The sequence below is a fragment of the Suillus plorans genome, assembly GCF_016647745.1.
Source record: "Suillus plorans strain S12 chromosome Unknown HD556scaffold_79, whole genome shotgun sequence".
NCBI lineage: Eukaryota > Fungi > Basidiomycota > Agaricomycetes > Boletales > Suillaceae > Suillus > Suillus plorans.
This window is the reverse complement of record NW_024537463.1, coordinates 224648-236690: the sequence shown is the minus strand read 5'-3', so window position 1 is coordinate 236690 and position 12043 is coordinate 224648. Positions and strand designations below refer to the sequence as shown.

The 12043-nt window shown below is 47.3% G+C and overlaps 4 protein-coding genes across 4 annotated transcripts; 1 reads left to right on the top strand and 3 right to left on the bottom strand.

Annotated features, from left to right (window-relative positions):
* Positions 1–983: 983 nt before the first annotated feature.
* On the bottom strand, positions 984–2463 carry HD556DRAFT_1246826 (uncharacterized protein; the record flags this gene model as incomplete). The annotated part of the gene is made up of 7 exons (XM_041298641.1): positions 984–1104; positions 1154–1308; positions 1426–1554; positions 1602–1740; positions 1796–1986; positions 2036–2144; positions 2198–2463. The coding sequence occupies 7 exons, from the start codon at positions 2461–2463 to the stop codon at positions 984–986; spliced, it is 1110 nt and encodes a 369-aa protein (XP_041154808.1).
* Positions 2464–3186: 723 nt separating this feature from the next.
* On the bottom strand, positions 3187–4535 carry HD556DRAFT_1246855 (XRN 5'-3' exonuclease N-terminus-domain-containing protein; the record flags this gene model as incomplete). Its single annotated transcript, XM_041298643.1, has 8 exons — positions 3187–3480; positions 3531–3656; positions 3707–3858; positions 3916–4029; positions 4086–4188; positions 4243–4272; positions 4326–4462; positions 4511–4535. Coding segments are annotated over 8 exons (981 nt in total), but the record flags the coding sequence as incomplete, so codon positions are not given.
* A 3881-nt stretch (positions 4536–8416) lies between these two features.
* On the bottom strand, positions 8417–9355 carry HD556DRAFT_1448797 (uncharacterized protein; the record flags this gene model as incomplete). Its single annotated transcript, XM_041307492.1, has 3 exons — positions 8417–8843; positions 8903–9099; positions 9179–9355. The coding sequence occupies 3 exons, from the start codon at positions 9353–9355 to the stop codon at positions 8417–8419; spliced, it is 801 nt and encodes a 266-aa protein (XP_041154806.1).
* Positions 9356–9885: 530 nt separating this feature from the next.
* Positions 9886–11427, top strand: HD556DRAFT_1312774 (uncharacterized protein; the record flags this gene model as incomplete). The annotated part of the gene is made up of 9 exons (XM_041300710.1): positions 9886–9935; positions 10049–10062; positions 10165–10301; positions 10356–10391; positions 10449–10570; positions 10767–10822; positions 10897–11202; positions 11256–11311; positions 11368–11427. The coding sequence occupies 9 exons, from the start codon at positions 9886–9888 to the stop codon at positions 11425–11427; spliced, it is 837 nt and encodes a 278-aa protein (XP_041154805.1).
* Positions 11428–12043: the final 616 nt, after the last annotated feature.

Sequence of the window (12043 nt, the reverse complement as noted above, 5' to 3'; positions counted from 1 at the left end):
AAATAAATAGGTATCCCGCTTTGAATTTTGACGCCATCTGTTTGAAATGCTTGGTGTTCGTAAATCATAGGACAACTGTCATGTAACACTGAAAAAAAGTGCCTTCCAGAGGGTGACAATATGTTCATCACGCAAGCAACAATTAACTCATATTCTCCTTGAAATTTTGAGCCACCGTCTTTAGACATCGAATTTTGGTTAGTCTTTTCTTAGATTATCTAATAACCGTCTGCTTTACATTGGTTAGCAATCCGTGGGAAGAAGTGTTTGCTTTGCGCACCAGCCGAGGTGTGTTCACAGAGCGGGCGATAATCAATTTATGTCCTCCTTCGACTTTCCACATGACCTTCCATGAGTTTCCAATGACTGACAGCTTTAAGTCCACTTGTCCTGCATCCCAAGAATCTGTAGCTCTGCACCAATGTTGCAACTTCATGATTCACCATCTTAGCTCAGGGCTTGATAACGGTGGGTCATGGCTTGCCTTGATATCTCACTTACCATTTGATAGACATCTTATATATTACATACGTATCACTGCAATTGGGTATCTCTGCACCGTGCTGCAGGATTTTTGCACGTGCGTATTCGTGACCCCGGTAACATAATTCCTCCGATGAACAACAAAGTCACCGTTTGGCGCAGTTATGTGTTTGTTACAGGCTGTTGGCACAAAGCTAAAAAATATAGAGACCGCGCAGCCTGCGCTCTTTCATCTAGATGCATCTTATCAAACTCAACCTGAAAGATCCGCGCACCAGGACTTGAATGATGGCTTGGGGATTGTTCCCATGCGTGACGGCCCGTTTGCACGAAACTGAAAAGTTATAGGGACAGCGCAGCCTGCGCTCTATGCATGCGATATTTACGCGTGGCAGAGATCACTCTAATTATTCAGTTGCACATAACATTAATTTTATCAACATCATTAAACCATCGCATTGATTAGCAAACAACAGATCTAATACGAAACACAGTAATATCTAGGGTGAATCAAACGCGGCGTCATCACGTTGTGCTCTCTGCCTTACGAGAGCGTTGACAGACATATTGGCCTTCATTGCGTCGCTAAGTTCGCCTCGGCGATTCCTCCCAAAAACTTTTCTGAAAATGGAATTCTAGCAAGGCTTGGTTTGGAGGGAAAATTACGCACCTAGTCCACCATTCGAGAAGTTGCTGTACCCTGCGCTGCGCTTCTCGACCAGGGGCCCTTTCGAAAAAGTCAACGATGGTCTGCCAGAATTGTTGGTAGTCGAAGTCGCCATCCATGGACCGCCAGGAGGTAACTGAAGAAAGTGCGAATCGCACCTGCGAGTATATAGTGAAGATATATCATAAAATAGACTGAACAATACAACTTACTTGACATGTGATATATGCGATCGAGCGAGGAGTGACTTTCTCCAAATGAATGATTTGTGCTACGTGTTTTTTGACCTTGATTCCAGATAAAGACTTCTTAGCCCGTCGGTTGTTGCTGATGACATCCGCGCCGTCGCCGTCGCCTTCGACGTCTTTTGCTGAGGAAGGAGACGTGAACACAGCCTTGTAGGCCTGAAACACCAGTCAGTTTGCTGTCAGGCTGCTCCGGTACGACAAACCTGAATGAGAATCTTGCCCTTGAAAAGGCCCTCCTCAAGATCGTCCGGATTGGAAGTGTACTTATCATACAAGTAAGTGGGAAAGGATAGATCTGTGACGATATACCCATCTGAGCGATTTCGGATGCCTGCCCTTACTCTGGTGAACTATGAGCGTTGTCTCTCAGGCTCGGGATACCGAAGCCACTACTTACTCTGGGTTATTCCAGTCAAGCTCTGCCGGACAGAGCAACCTGCCACACACATCATGGGTGAATCCACGGGAATGCTTATCGTCTTGGTCAACAGGAAAATCCGGCTTAAATTCACGGTTGATCCATTCCGAAACGAGAGTCTTCAGTTTCGAAGTGTCATCTCCTCGAGCGCCATCAGCCCCCTGTCGAAGCTAGACAAAGACTCAGCCGTGACATAACCATTAATATCATTAAACAAACCATCTTTAACATGTGCATGTACTCCTCGTACTCCATCTCTGAACCCTTCTTGTAGAACCACGGCAGCGTTTTGGTTAGGGTAGTATAACCTATTTGAAGTCGATCCTGTCTACGTAACCACGTTAATGAGTAATATACCCGATCCAAGAGCGAAATACTTACTCGATGGTAGTCTCCTGGTCTTCGATCTCATATCTTCTGTCGTTTTCGGCGACGAGGTCCTCGATACTATCGAACAGGGCGACAACACGCCTGATTGCTCTTCCTTTAGCAACATACCAGATTGTTTGCCTAACAGATGGTGAGCAATGCAACTGAATACTGCGTGCGATAGCAGCCACACCTTTGCTTGACTGCGCGGCCCGACTCCAGGGCCTCCAGCTTCTCCTCCAATTGAGCGATTTTCCGTCTCTGCAGAGCTTGCACATGTGCCGCTACTGCTTGAGATTGTTGCGGCTGAGTGTCGCCTCGGTCCTGCTGATTCTCAGCGTGCGGGGTGCTGCCTTCGCCGTCGACGTACGACGTGTCGTCCTCGTCCTGCTGGCCCTCGACATGCAACATAACGCAGGAACTCGAATAGGTTAGCGAACGACTGAAACAGTCCCTGAGGGATGAAGATAAAGTGAGAGCGAGGAATAAAACTAACCCGAGCCAGCTCACATTTTATATGTTAGCCAAGGCCAGTCCTAGTTGCCTAATAAGAATACTGGGAACTAGTAAATCACACTAGCACAAGCGATTAAGTCGCTTGAACAATTTGATACCTGTTTAGGAAAATGGTTAACGTTAGCAAAATAAAGTTGGATGAAAGTCACTAACGGCGTGGCAAATATGTACAGCGCTTGCGCTGCAACTGGAGCGACTTCAAGAGACTGAGCATTACGCGGCGCTCCGAGACCAATAGAGTCGGCCTTGGCAGCAAAAGCATTATCTGCATGTTGAGGAAGAGATGATAATGATGTAGTGGATGCAGTCAGACCAAGTTTTGCAGACGGAACGGCGAACTGAATATCGCCTGTGGCGTTCTCTCCAGACTCAGACTTTTCAATCTTATGACGTTTCGCCTCTTGGTCTTGGCGTTGCTCAGCTGAGATATGGTAAGTTTCTAAGGCGTGGACGGATCACATCATAGATACTCACTCTCTTGTCGCTTACGGAAAATCAATAGCCTGTTCCAAATTAAAAGGGAAGGGCGTATTGTTCACATTCAACTCGGATTCCAGATACTCGCGCAGAATGGCGATATCGAGGAAAATGAACGGTTTTTTTTCCGGTGGAGGAGGCTTTTTAATATCTGATTTCAGTGCTGTACATTGAGCGGCATAGTGACCTTCTTGTCCACACATTCGGCACCCGGAACCTTTGTCCTGCGCAAACACATCTTCCCGAAGCACTCGGAAATATGGTTCATGGGTCGCGAGGGCGAGCATGATGAAATCAGCATCCTGAACATACGGTCAATAACATAGAACACGATAGCGGGAAATCAACCCACCAAGCCATAAATTACGTGTCGAGTATTAGGCTCATGACCGGGATTTGTGCGTTGTCTGCGTATGAAGTCCATAATCTTATGCTCTCCTTCTCCAGGCACACTTGCATCCGAGATAATGACTGGCAGCTATACCAGAAATGAGTCAGAAGGATCCCTAGGAAACGTTCACTACGTACATCTTTCCACCCTGGATCGGTATTCATCTTCTCCACAACCCAGTATCGTGACGATGCTGTTAAAAGGTTCATAAACGGCGTACCGGGTGTGATAGCGTTAGAGTCCCAAGATTCCTTGTTTTTCTCGTCATCAGTAATAATTTTACCCATAGCTGCAATGATGAAATCGGTCAGAAATCCAGCATAGATTGGCTCTGAGAACGACGTACCTTCCCACTCAGCGACAGCAAGTTTATGAGCTTCCGCCTTGTCTTTTGCTACTTGAGCAGTCCTGAACCGTCTACCTCGCTGTTCATTCATCTTGGCACGAGGTGCAACGCCGTCTAATTCCACTCTGCAGTAAGTTCGTGGTATGAGACAACATAAATGTAAAGCGCACCAATGGCCATGAAAAGAAGTTTGCGCGGCCGCACCATGTTAACCACTCTGTTAGTGTATTTGAAGATTTCAAGCATCATTTCCTCCTCCGTTTCTGGAGCTGGCTGCAGAAGACGAGTCAGGGAGTAAAGCAAATTTATAGAACGAAGTATACGTACTTTGCCCTCGGGATGAGTACAAGGATGAACCTTTGTGCATACGGATGGTCAGCACGAAAAACGTATTTACTACAATCACTCACGATACCGTTCATATCCAGGTATAAGTTGTCGAATTCCTTGCCATTGGGGTTAGGTTGTGTGATGTCAACGGGAAGTTTGATAGGATCTCCAGCTGCGTCGAGAATTTCCTCCTCCTCAGCTTCAACAACAGATGATACTGGTAGTTGTTAGCCAAGCAAATACCAGTTAAGCACCGGTTGCTCACCAATCTTCGGATATTTCTTGCTCAACTAACGGAACAGTGCGGGAATGCCCTATAAACAAGGTCAATGAAAGCCCGATTCACATTTTTTAGGATTCGCGTTCACACGGCCTTACACCATGGAGGTTGAAATCACAATGAAGAGTAGTCGGTCGTGCTGAAGACGTGCCTTGGAAGAGCCACATCAAGCCATAAGAAAAAACGTCCAGTGCGCCGCGGTCCCTCCATGCCATCAACAGCGAAAGCATCAAGTATCAAGCTCAAGGGTCAGTCCGCCGTGTTGAAGACGTGACTCGAAGACTTCGCGCTTTGTTAAGACGTCACCGACGAAGAATGCGTTTCGTAGGGATGGGATCTGACGTGTCGCTTGTGCGGAGAGTAACTGACCCATAGCAGGGGTTAGGTGCGTGACAGCAACTTTGCTGTCGTCCATTCATTCTGCAAGACGGCCGGGTGTGCCGATGTCTTCTGCGGTGGGTACATGAAGCTCTGCACCCAAGAAGAGGTGCGTGAAAACTGTAACGTTATCCCCATCGACAGTAGGGAGGTCGTGTGACGAAGATGTTGTGATCGGAAGTTAAGCTAGTTGTTTACATAAAATTATCTTGTGGCTGATTATGGTCAATTTGATTATATACAGGTACAAAAATCAAACATCAGTGAGTATTATGGTTAGCGTTGTATATATCTATCAATCTATCATGAGTGCGCAGCTTGTACTGCTGCCACCGCGTCGATAATTCTGGGTTGGGTAGAATGAAGTCGTGAATGTATTTCTGTAGCAATGTATGCTTAGCTTTGAAATTAGTTACCCCAAAATCAATGGTCACTGCAAACTGCCCGCCCGCTAGCTCCATTAGAACACACTCCACGGCCGCTGTAGCTGTGCAATACAAGCTGTCAAGTTCTGTGACGAAAGGCACATAGCCGAGTTTCAGAATCGCGTTGAGAAGAACAGTTTCTATCACGGGATGTTCGAATGCGAACAATTTGTCGCGTTGGAGGTCAGATGAATTCCCGAATATGTACTTTAAGGGGAATGAAGGGTCGTCAATGAGGTCTTTTATCCCATCAATCTGATACTGTGGTTCAGATTCTTCTGACCAGATTGAGGGGCGCAGTTTGTACCCGAATTGAACAACGGCACGGGCGGCTTTCTTGCAGGCTGATGTGATATCAGCGGACGGCGGCACTGTGAAGGTCTTATAGAACGCAGGTAGGTTTTCTTTCGCCCATCCGTTCCCATGCTCTGGTGGAAGTATCAGACACCGTCAATTTTAAGGTACTGCGGCTTACTTTTATCATGTACCTCTGCTGTTGAAACCAGTGCTTGAAGAGCTGCCTCCTTTCTTTCTTGTTCGGTCAAGAAGGGACAATTTACGAGTGCGGATCGAATGAGCGCTACACGTGCCTCTTCGAAAATTCTTCGGTGGATTCGGATCTTGTCGCTGTATTGTAAAGGCGCGATGGCAGATGTCCGTGGGAGGACCATAGGCGGGGCAACACCCGAAGAGCCCTGATAAGTCATCAGTAATTGACGATTTGTAAATCATGATTGCTCACCTTAGTGCTACTGAGGCCCCTCAGCTTTGATCGGGCATGCGGATAGGGCCAAAATTTAATCTCAATCGGTTTTTGCGGCGGTTGGTGACTGCGTGATCCAGATGGACCAGGAACGGGAGGCGGAGGCTCACCGACAGTGAACGAATCTCCAAGAGGTAGTGGCCCGTTGAGGTGCAGCGGTGGCTCTCCAATTTGAAGAGGCTGAATATCTTCTGCTTCTGGTGTCAAAGTAGATATCCCGTCAACGGACACGATGGGAGGAGGAAATGCGGAAAGGTACTGAGGAGGATACAAATGTGGTGGCCCGGAGTCCGCGTAAGGAGCAGAAGAGTTGTAAATCAGATGATACCCTGCCTGTGAATTACTAGGGGCGAAATGAAACGGGTCATGGAGGAGTGACACTGACGGATTGACGACGTTGAGGTTTGGAAGTGAGTTCGAAGATTGAGAGTCTGCGAGAAAAATCTGATGGCTCGCTTGCGCATTCACAACGTCGCCACGGTAGTAGAAGTCCGAGTCATGATGGGAAAACAAAACAGCCTGAGTGTCATTGGATAAGGACTGCTGGTAGCCCAAGTCAGCCTGAGAGCTAGCAGCGAGGGGATAGGTGAAATGGCTGCTCTGGCGGACATTATCATTAGATGTGTCAATAAAAGTGTCAAGGGGCTGTTCATCGTACGAGCCTGAGTGCATTGGAATCTAGTGGCAGTTTCGATGCAACGACAGGTGGCAGCATATAAGTTTTATTGCAGCCGCTAGGCCGAACCATGAGGTACGGGCGCTATTTGGGAGATTCCTGATTTGGCTTTCAGCATCGGCACGATTTAATAATAGATTCAATTCACCTTGAAATTACGCTGCGGTAGCCAGCCCAGAGGGTTTGGGGCGACTTTTAAATTACCTTCTACCACTATTGATAATGGGGTTGCTGCATTGAAAAATTGAGGTAAGAGTCGTAATAAGATGTGTTGGGCCGCTAACAACTCGAAATTCCATGGCGATGCGCATCGGACCGAACAAGAACCCCCTTCGCAAGGTTCATCAATTAGCGAACATTGTCACTCGAAGGCTTAAAGATTCTAAGTTTCGAGTTGGAGTAGCTTGATATTTGTCCAAGCTATCATCCATCCTATGGGATGCGGCATACTGGATTGAACATAATATACGCCAAATAGGCAACTAAGGTTATCTTTAACAAGGCGTTGATCCGGAAGATTCAAACAAGTGACTGACGGCATATGTGAGGCTCTGATCTTGAGGCTCTGATCTACAGCGTTAATGTTACCGTGATAAATCGTGACCGAGCACGCACTTACCTGCAGAATCCAACATCAAGACTCACAGACGACCAGTAGCACCACTTGAACAGTACGATAGTCATGAAAACTCAGGGACGGGCTGGCTTGGCCGTCTGGTTTGGGGCAATTTTAAGTTCGAGTTGGTTCGAAATCTGCTGCAACAGGTTAATGCAAGTACTAATGTGATGAAACACGTAAGAACTTCCCTAATATACGAACGGCTTTGAGCGAGCCCCACAAGATCAATGATCTCCGCTCCAAGTCTATGAAATCATGATGTGCACAGGGCTGTACATATTCAATTATCCGAGTCACCGTGACGTTGGTGTCGGAGAGGAGCGGGGAAAAAGAAGACAATGCACATAAAATAGCAGACGCATTGGCAAGACCCTTGTTCTCAAGCTCAGCTCGAAGCCGATTGCTAGCCAATTTCCGGGTGTGCACGTTGTCGTATACTAGTACTCCCGGGCCTCGAGTCGTACGGCAGCATTGAAGCTATTCAATGATCTGACGATGCTTGACCCTCGCCAACTCATTCCGGTTATCTGTGTGGTGATCGTACATGCAGTGAATTTTCCAGAAGAGTCCACACATATAATTGCGTAAGTGAATCCCCAAGTGATGCCTGCTGCAAAGGTTCATCAATGCGAGTTATGATTGGCAGGACTGACCGTTGTCAAGCAATCCAAGGTTAGTATTTAAGCCAGAGAGTGCGAAGTACTGTGAAGATATTAGTCTCATACACGTGGCAATTCAAATACCATACCAGAGGCAAAACATGATCGTCACCATATATTCGAGCTTCTCCATTAGTGCGATAGCAAAGACCGCTTTCGTGGGGAACAACGAATCCTGCCAGGAATCCCCCTACATCCTAGATAAGTATTGAACGTCTGGAATAGGTGACATCACTCACCGAAGAGTCGCATTGGCGATGACCACGGCTAGTGCCAGCAGACTCCAGCCGACTGTGTCTTCAACGTGGGTCCCGATATCCCATGTATCCGACTGATGTAAGACTGTCATCGTATGAACATGTTTTACCTCCTCACTTATCCCACGCGCCAATGAGGGCATGGCAAGACAGTGCTTCTGCAATCGAGACACGTTTCTTTTCGCCTCCTGAAACACCACGAATGGCAGCATCACCGACAACAGTGTTTCGCGCATGACGAAGACCGAAGATGCGCACGAGGATATCAACTACATCACGATTAAACTGTTCACGGGTTTGGTCTATGAACCGAGCATGTGGAGTACGCATTTTGATGGCGAAAGACAAGGTTTGCTCTACAGTCAAGGTCGGAAAGTGGACATCATCGTCAGGACAGTAGATCACATCTCCACGATACTGTCTTGCGATATCTTTGGGGGTGAAGAAGTCATAGCATACTTCGCTCTGTATAGCATGGTATTCCCCACACTGGTTTGCAATAGGAACGTGCTGCAACCGGAACCAGGTCGTCCGAGAGCTACTGTCGCGAACACGTGATTAGCGCGAAAATTTAACTTCACGTTAGTTCATTAAAACGACTAACAGAGCATTTCACCAGGCGCAACGATACCCTCGAATCCTGAGAAAATATCCCTGACAGGCTGGTTGCGCATCGCCAAAGTGTTCCTCAAGATGGCAGCAGGATTAAGCATAGAACCGATGGTGAGCTGTAAAGAGGCATGTGCACCGACACCGACGATACGGAGATCCTTGAACATAACGCTAAGCTCGCGGCCCTTAATGGACTCTTCGCCACGACTAGTAATATATCAACAAACGCAACTAATTTCTTTATGGCGGAACTCATCGTCTGACGAGGTCTTTGAGCGTGACTTCAAAATCGAAAGCATCATCATCGTATGCTGGAATCACAGAGGATGAACTTGGAGTGTCGATGCCCTTTGCTGAGGCAGGCATAGGAGGCTTGGGTGAACTTCCGCGACGAGAGCTTTCCCGATGATTAACTTGAGAACGTGTGGAACGTGATGTCATTGTGCGTTTAAGTTCGCTAACACCAACTGGGTCAAAAAAATTGACTGGAACGCGAGAGGGAGATGAGTGAACACCTTTGTAGGCCTCATCTTGGTGTGGCTCATCCTGAGGAATATTAATTTCCAGCTGAGAGTCGGGAAGACTCGTGATGAGGTTGAACGTAAAGGAAGGGGAAATGTTTATGCCCAAACGAGGAGCAAGCCATGGCAGATGATGATATAGTTATTATAGTACTTCTGCGAGGTCATAGAGCTCGCACGGAGACCTCCAGCCATAGCAGGACTCTCACCCACAGAAGTTGAGAAAAAAAATTGAGCCTGAGTCCTCGCGCGAGATCCTACTAACTGAAAATACCATCACGCCGTGACAATTCACGCGCACGTGCATGTCTCCCACGAGACGGGTGGCAAGCCGCATCATCTTTGTAAAATACATCGTCTGGCTTGCCTTATAGACGGGCTGGTGTACTTGCTCGTATACCAGCGTGACTTTCAATTGGTGTTGTTGATGAAACCTATGTAAGAAAGAAGATGATTGAAGCAGTATTTACAGTGTACACTCCGATTTTGCCAACTGCCAGGTACGTGACTAGTACTGACTACCGTGACGTCGGGCCGCCGTGACAGACTAGTAGACTCATCGGATGTCTAATCCAATGGGTTGCATGCTAGACCCGTGCCTACATCTTCTCAGAAGACCTAGTCAAAGTGAGCACGCGTATCTACGAATCCATTGTGTGTCATTGGGTGATGTCTAATCCATTCTCTCGCATATTCTGCACCACCGTGGCAACGTGTACCTTCCAATAGAAACCGTTCTCTCTTCGTCTATTCACTTGTTCACGCATATGGACTTCTGGCAACATGCACTGGTCAAGAGTCCCAACGATTCCTGGTTGTGCGACCACGGCCTGCTGGCCAGAAGGAGTTCTTGGGTTACCATACTTGTGAGTCGTGATTACTATCTCGAATATGTCATGAATCAATCAAGCGATGTGCAGAACCTGCTAGAAGTTTCAGAGTGTGGGCTTGAAGACGTGCGTATACCAAACAGATTGTGTCGTTTCACGACCTGTCAATGTATCATTATGTAGGACTGCCCCATGTTTCATGGAATCAAAGACTACATCACACTAGTCGCTGGAGTTACCTTGACCGGGGCGGCTGCGACTAGAAACGATATCTCGGACATAGCCATTTGTTGGGATGGCGGAAGGTAAGTGCTCGCTTAGTTTATGGCGAACTTTCCTTGGAATCTCAGTGTCATCATATGCAGACATCACGCCAAAAAAGCATGGGCTTCAGCTTTTTGTTACATAGCTGATTGCGTTCTCGCCATTCTTTTCCTCAAACGAACAATACCGAAACCACGTGTGACTCGATGTATCTCGACCTCGACCTTCATTTTCCAGATGCAGCGTCACAAGCTTTTCACAAACCCGGTTCCACAGCTGCTGCTCAAGTTCTTGTGCGTGCACCTCGAATCATTGACAATATATGACCCAAAGAATTCTTTTTAGACACTATCTATTCATCACGCAGCTCCAGGATTTTTCCCTTGTTTCCCCCTCGCTTCCCTTCCGGACGTCGATGATCCGGCCTTCGATCCTTTCACTTTATCAGTGCCACTCAAAGCTCGTGCACCCAACAAAACATTCCTCCGCATTTGGCCTATCATCGAACATGTCAAGGACATCTTTCGACCTGATTTCATTATAGTTCAGTGTGGCTTAGATGGCCTAGCGGGTGATCCCATGGCAACCCTCAACTGGTCCTTAAGGCTCGCTCGGCTGGTGCATGCATCGCATCATCCGCGAATGGCAAGGGAAAAAATGTTACTTGGCGGAGGTATGATGCTACTTACTAGAATATCTTCCCGCATACCATCATCTAGGCTTTAGGTGGTTATGACACGCCCAATGCCGCGCAAGCTTGGACATATCTCACCTCTGTGGCAGTATGTTTGAATCTCAGGTTCTGGTTCGTCATATATTGATACATTGTGTCTAACAGGGAGGAATTCCGCCGTCTCACCAGTCTGTCACGTGCATTGGTGCTCCAACCAAACACTGACTCATGAACATGTTTCGTGTCTAGCTTCTAATACATGGCACAGAGGTGTGATACGTCACAGCAACACAACTATTTTCCCGCTCTACAAATATATGCAAACACATGTTGTCGATCCTTATGCAAACGACTATTGACTTGGATGGTCCGTCAATAAACTCCGAGTAAAAGTTACTCAAACTTCGTAAGTAATTTTTCTCTCAACTACTTTTCCTCCGCGGTACTTGCCGTGTCTTGATTCTGCCGCCTATTTCGTTCTTCGCCGTACGCAATAACATCAAGGACGGTTTGCCAATCAGTGCCGGTTTTCTCCCGGCAGATACGCTTAATAGCCACCGGGGTGGCATTCGAAAATATGTTCAAGTTCTCCTTGTCGACGATGTCGATCCCTGCGAGTGCAACCTTTCTCTTGCGAGTCTGGCGGTGGGTACTGGTAGCACTAGTACTAGCAGTGCAAGAATCTTGAGCTTCACGTTGCACCGTGGCTACTGTGACGTCCGAACAACTGGCGAAGTTGGGATCGGCTCCAGCTGTCTTCTCTGTGAGTTCGAGTCAGTACAACGAAATAAAAAATGCGGCTGCAAATACTTACTGCCCTGTGAGTCCTCCGAGTCATTGT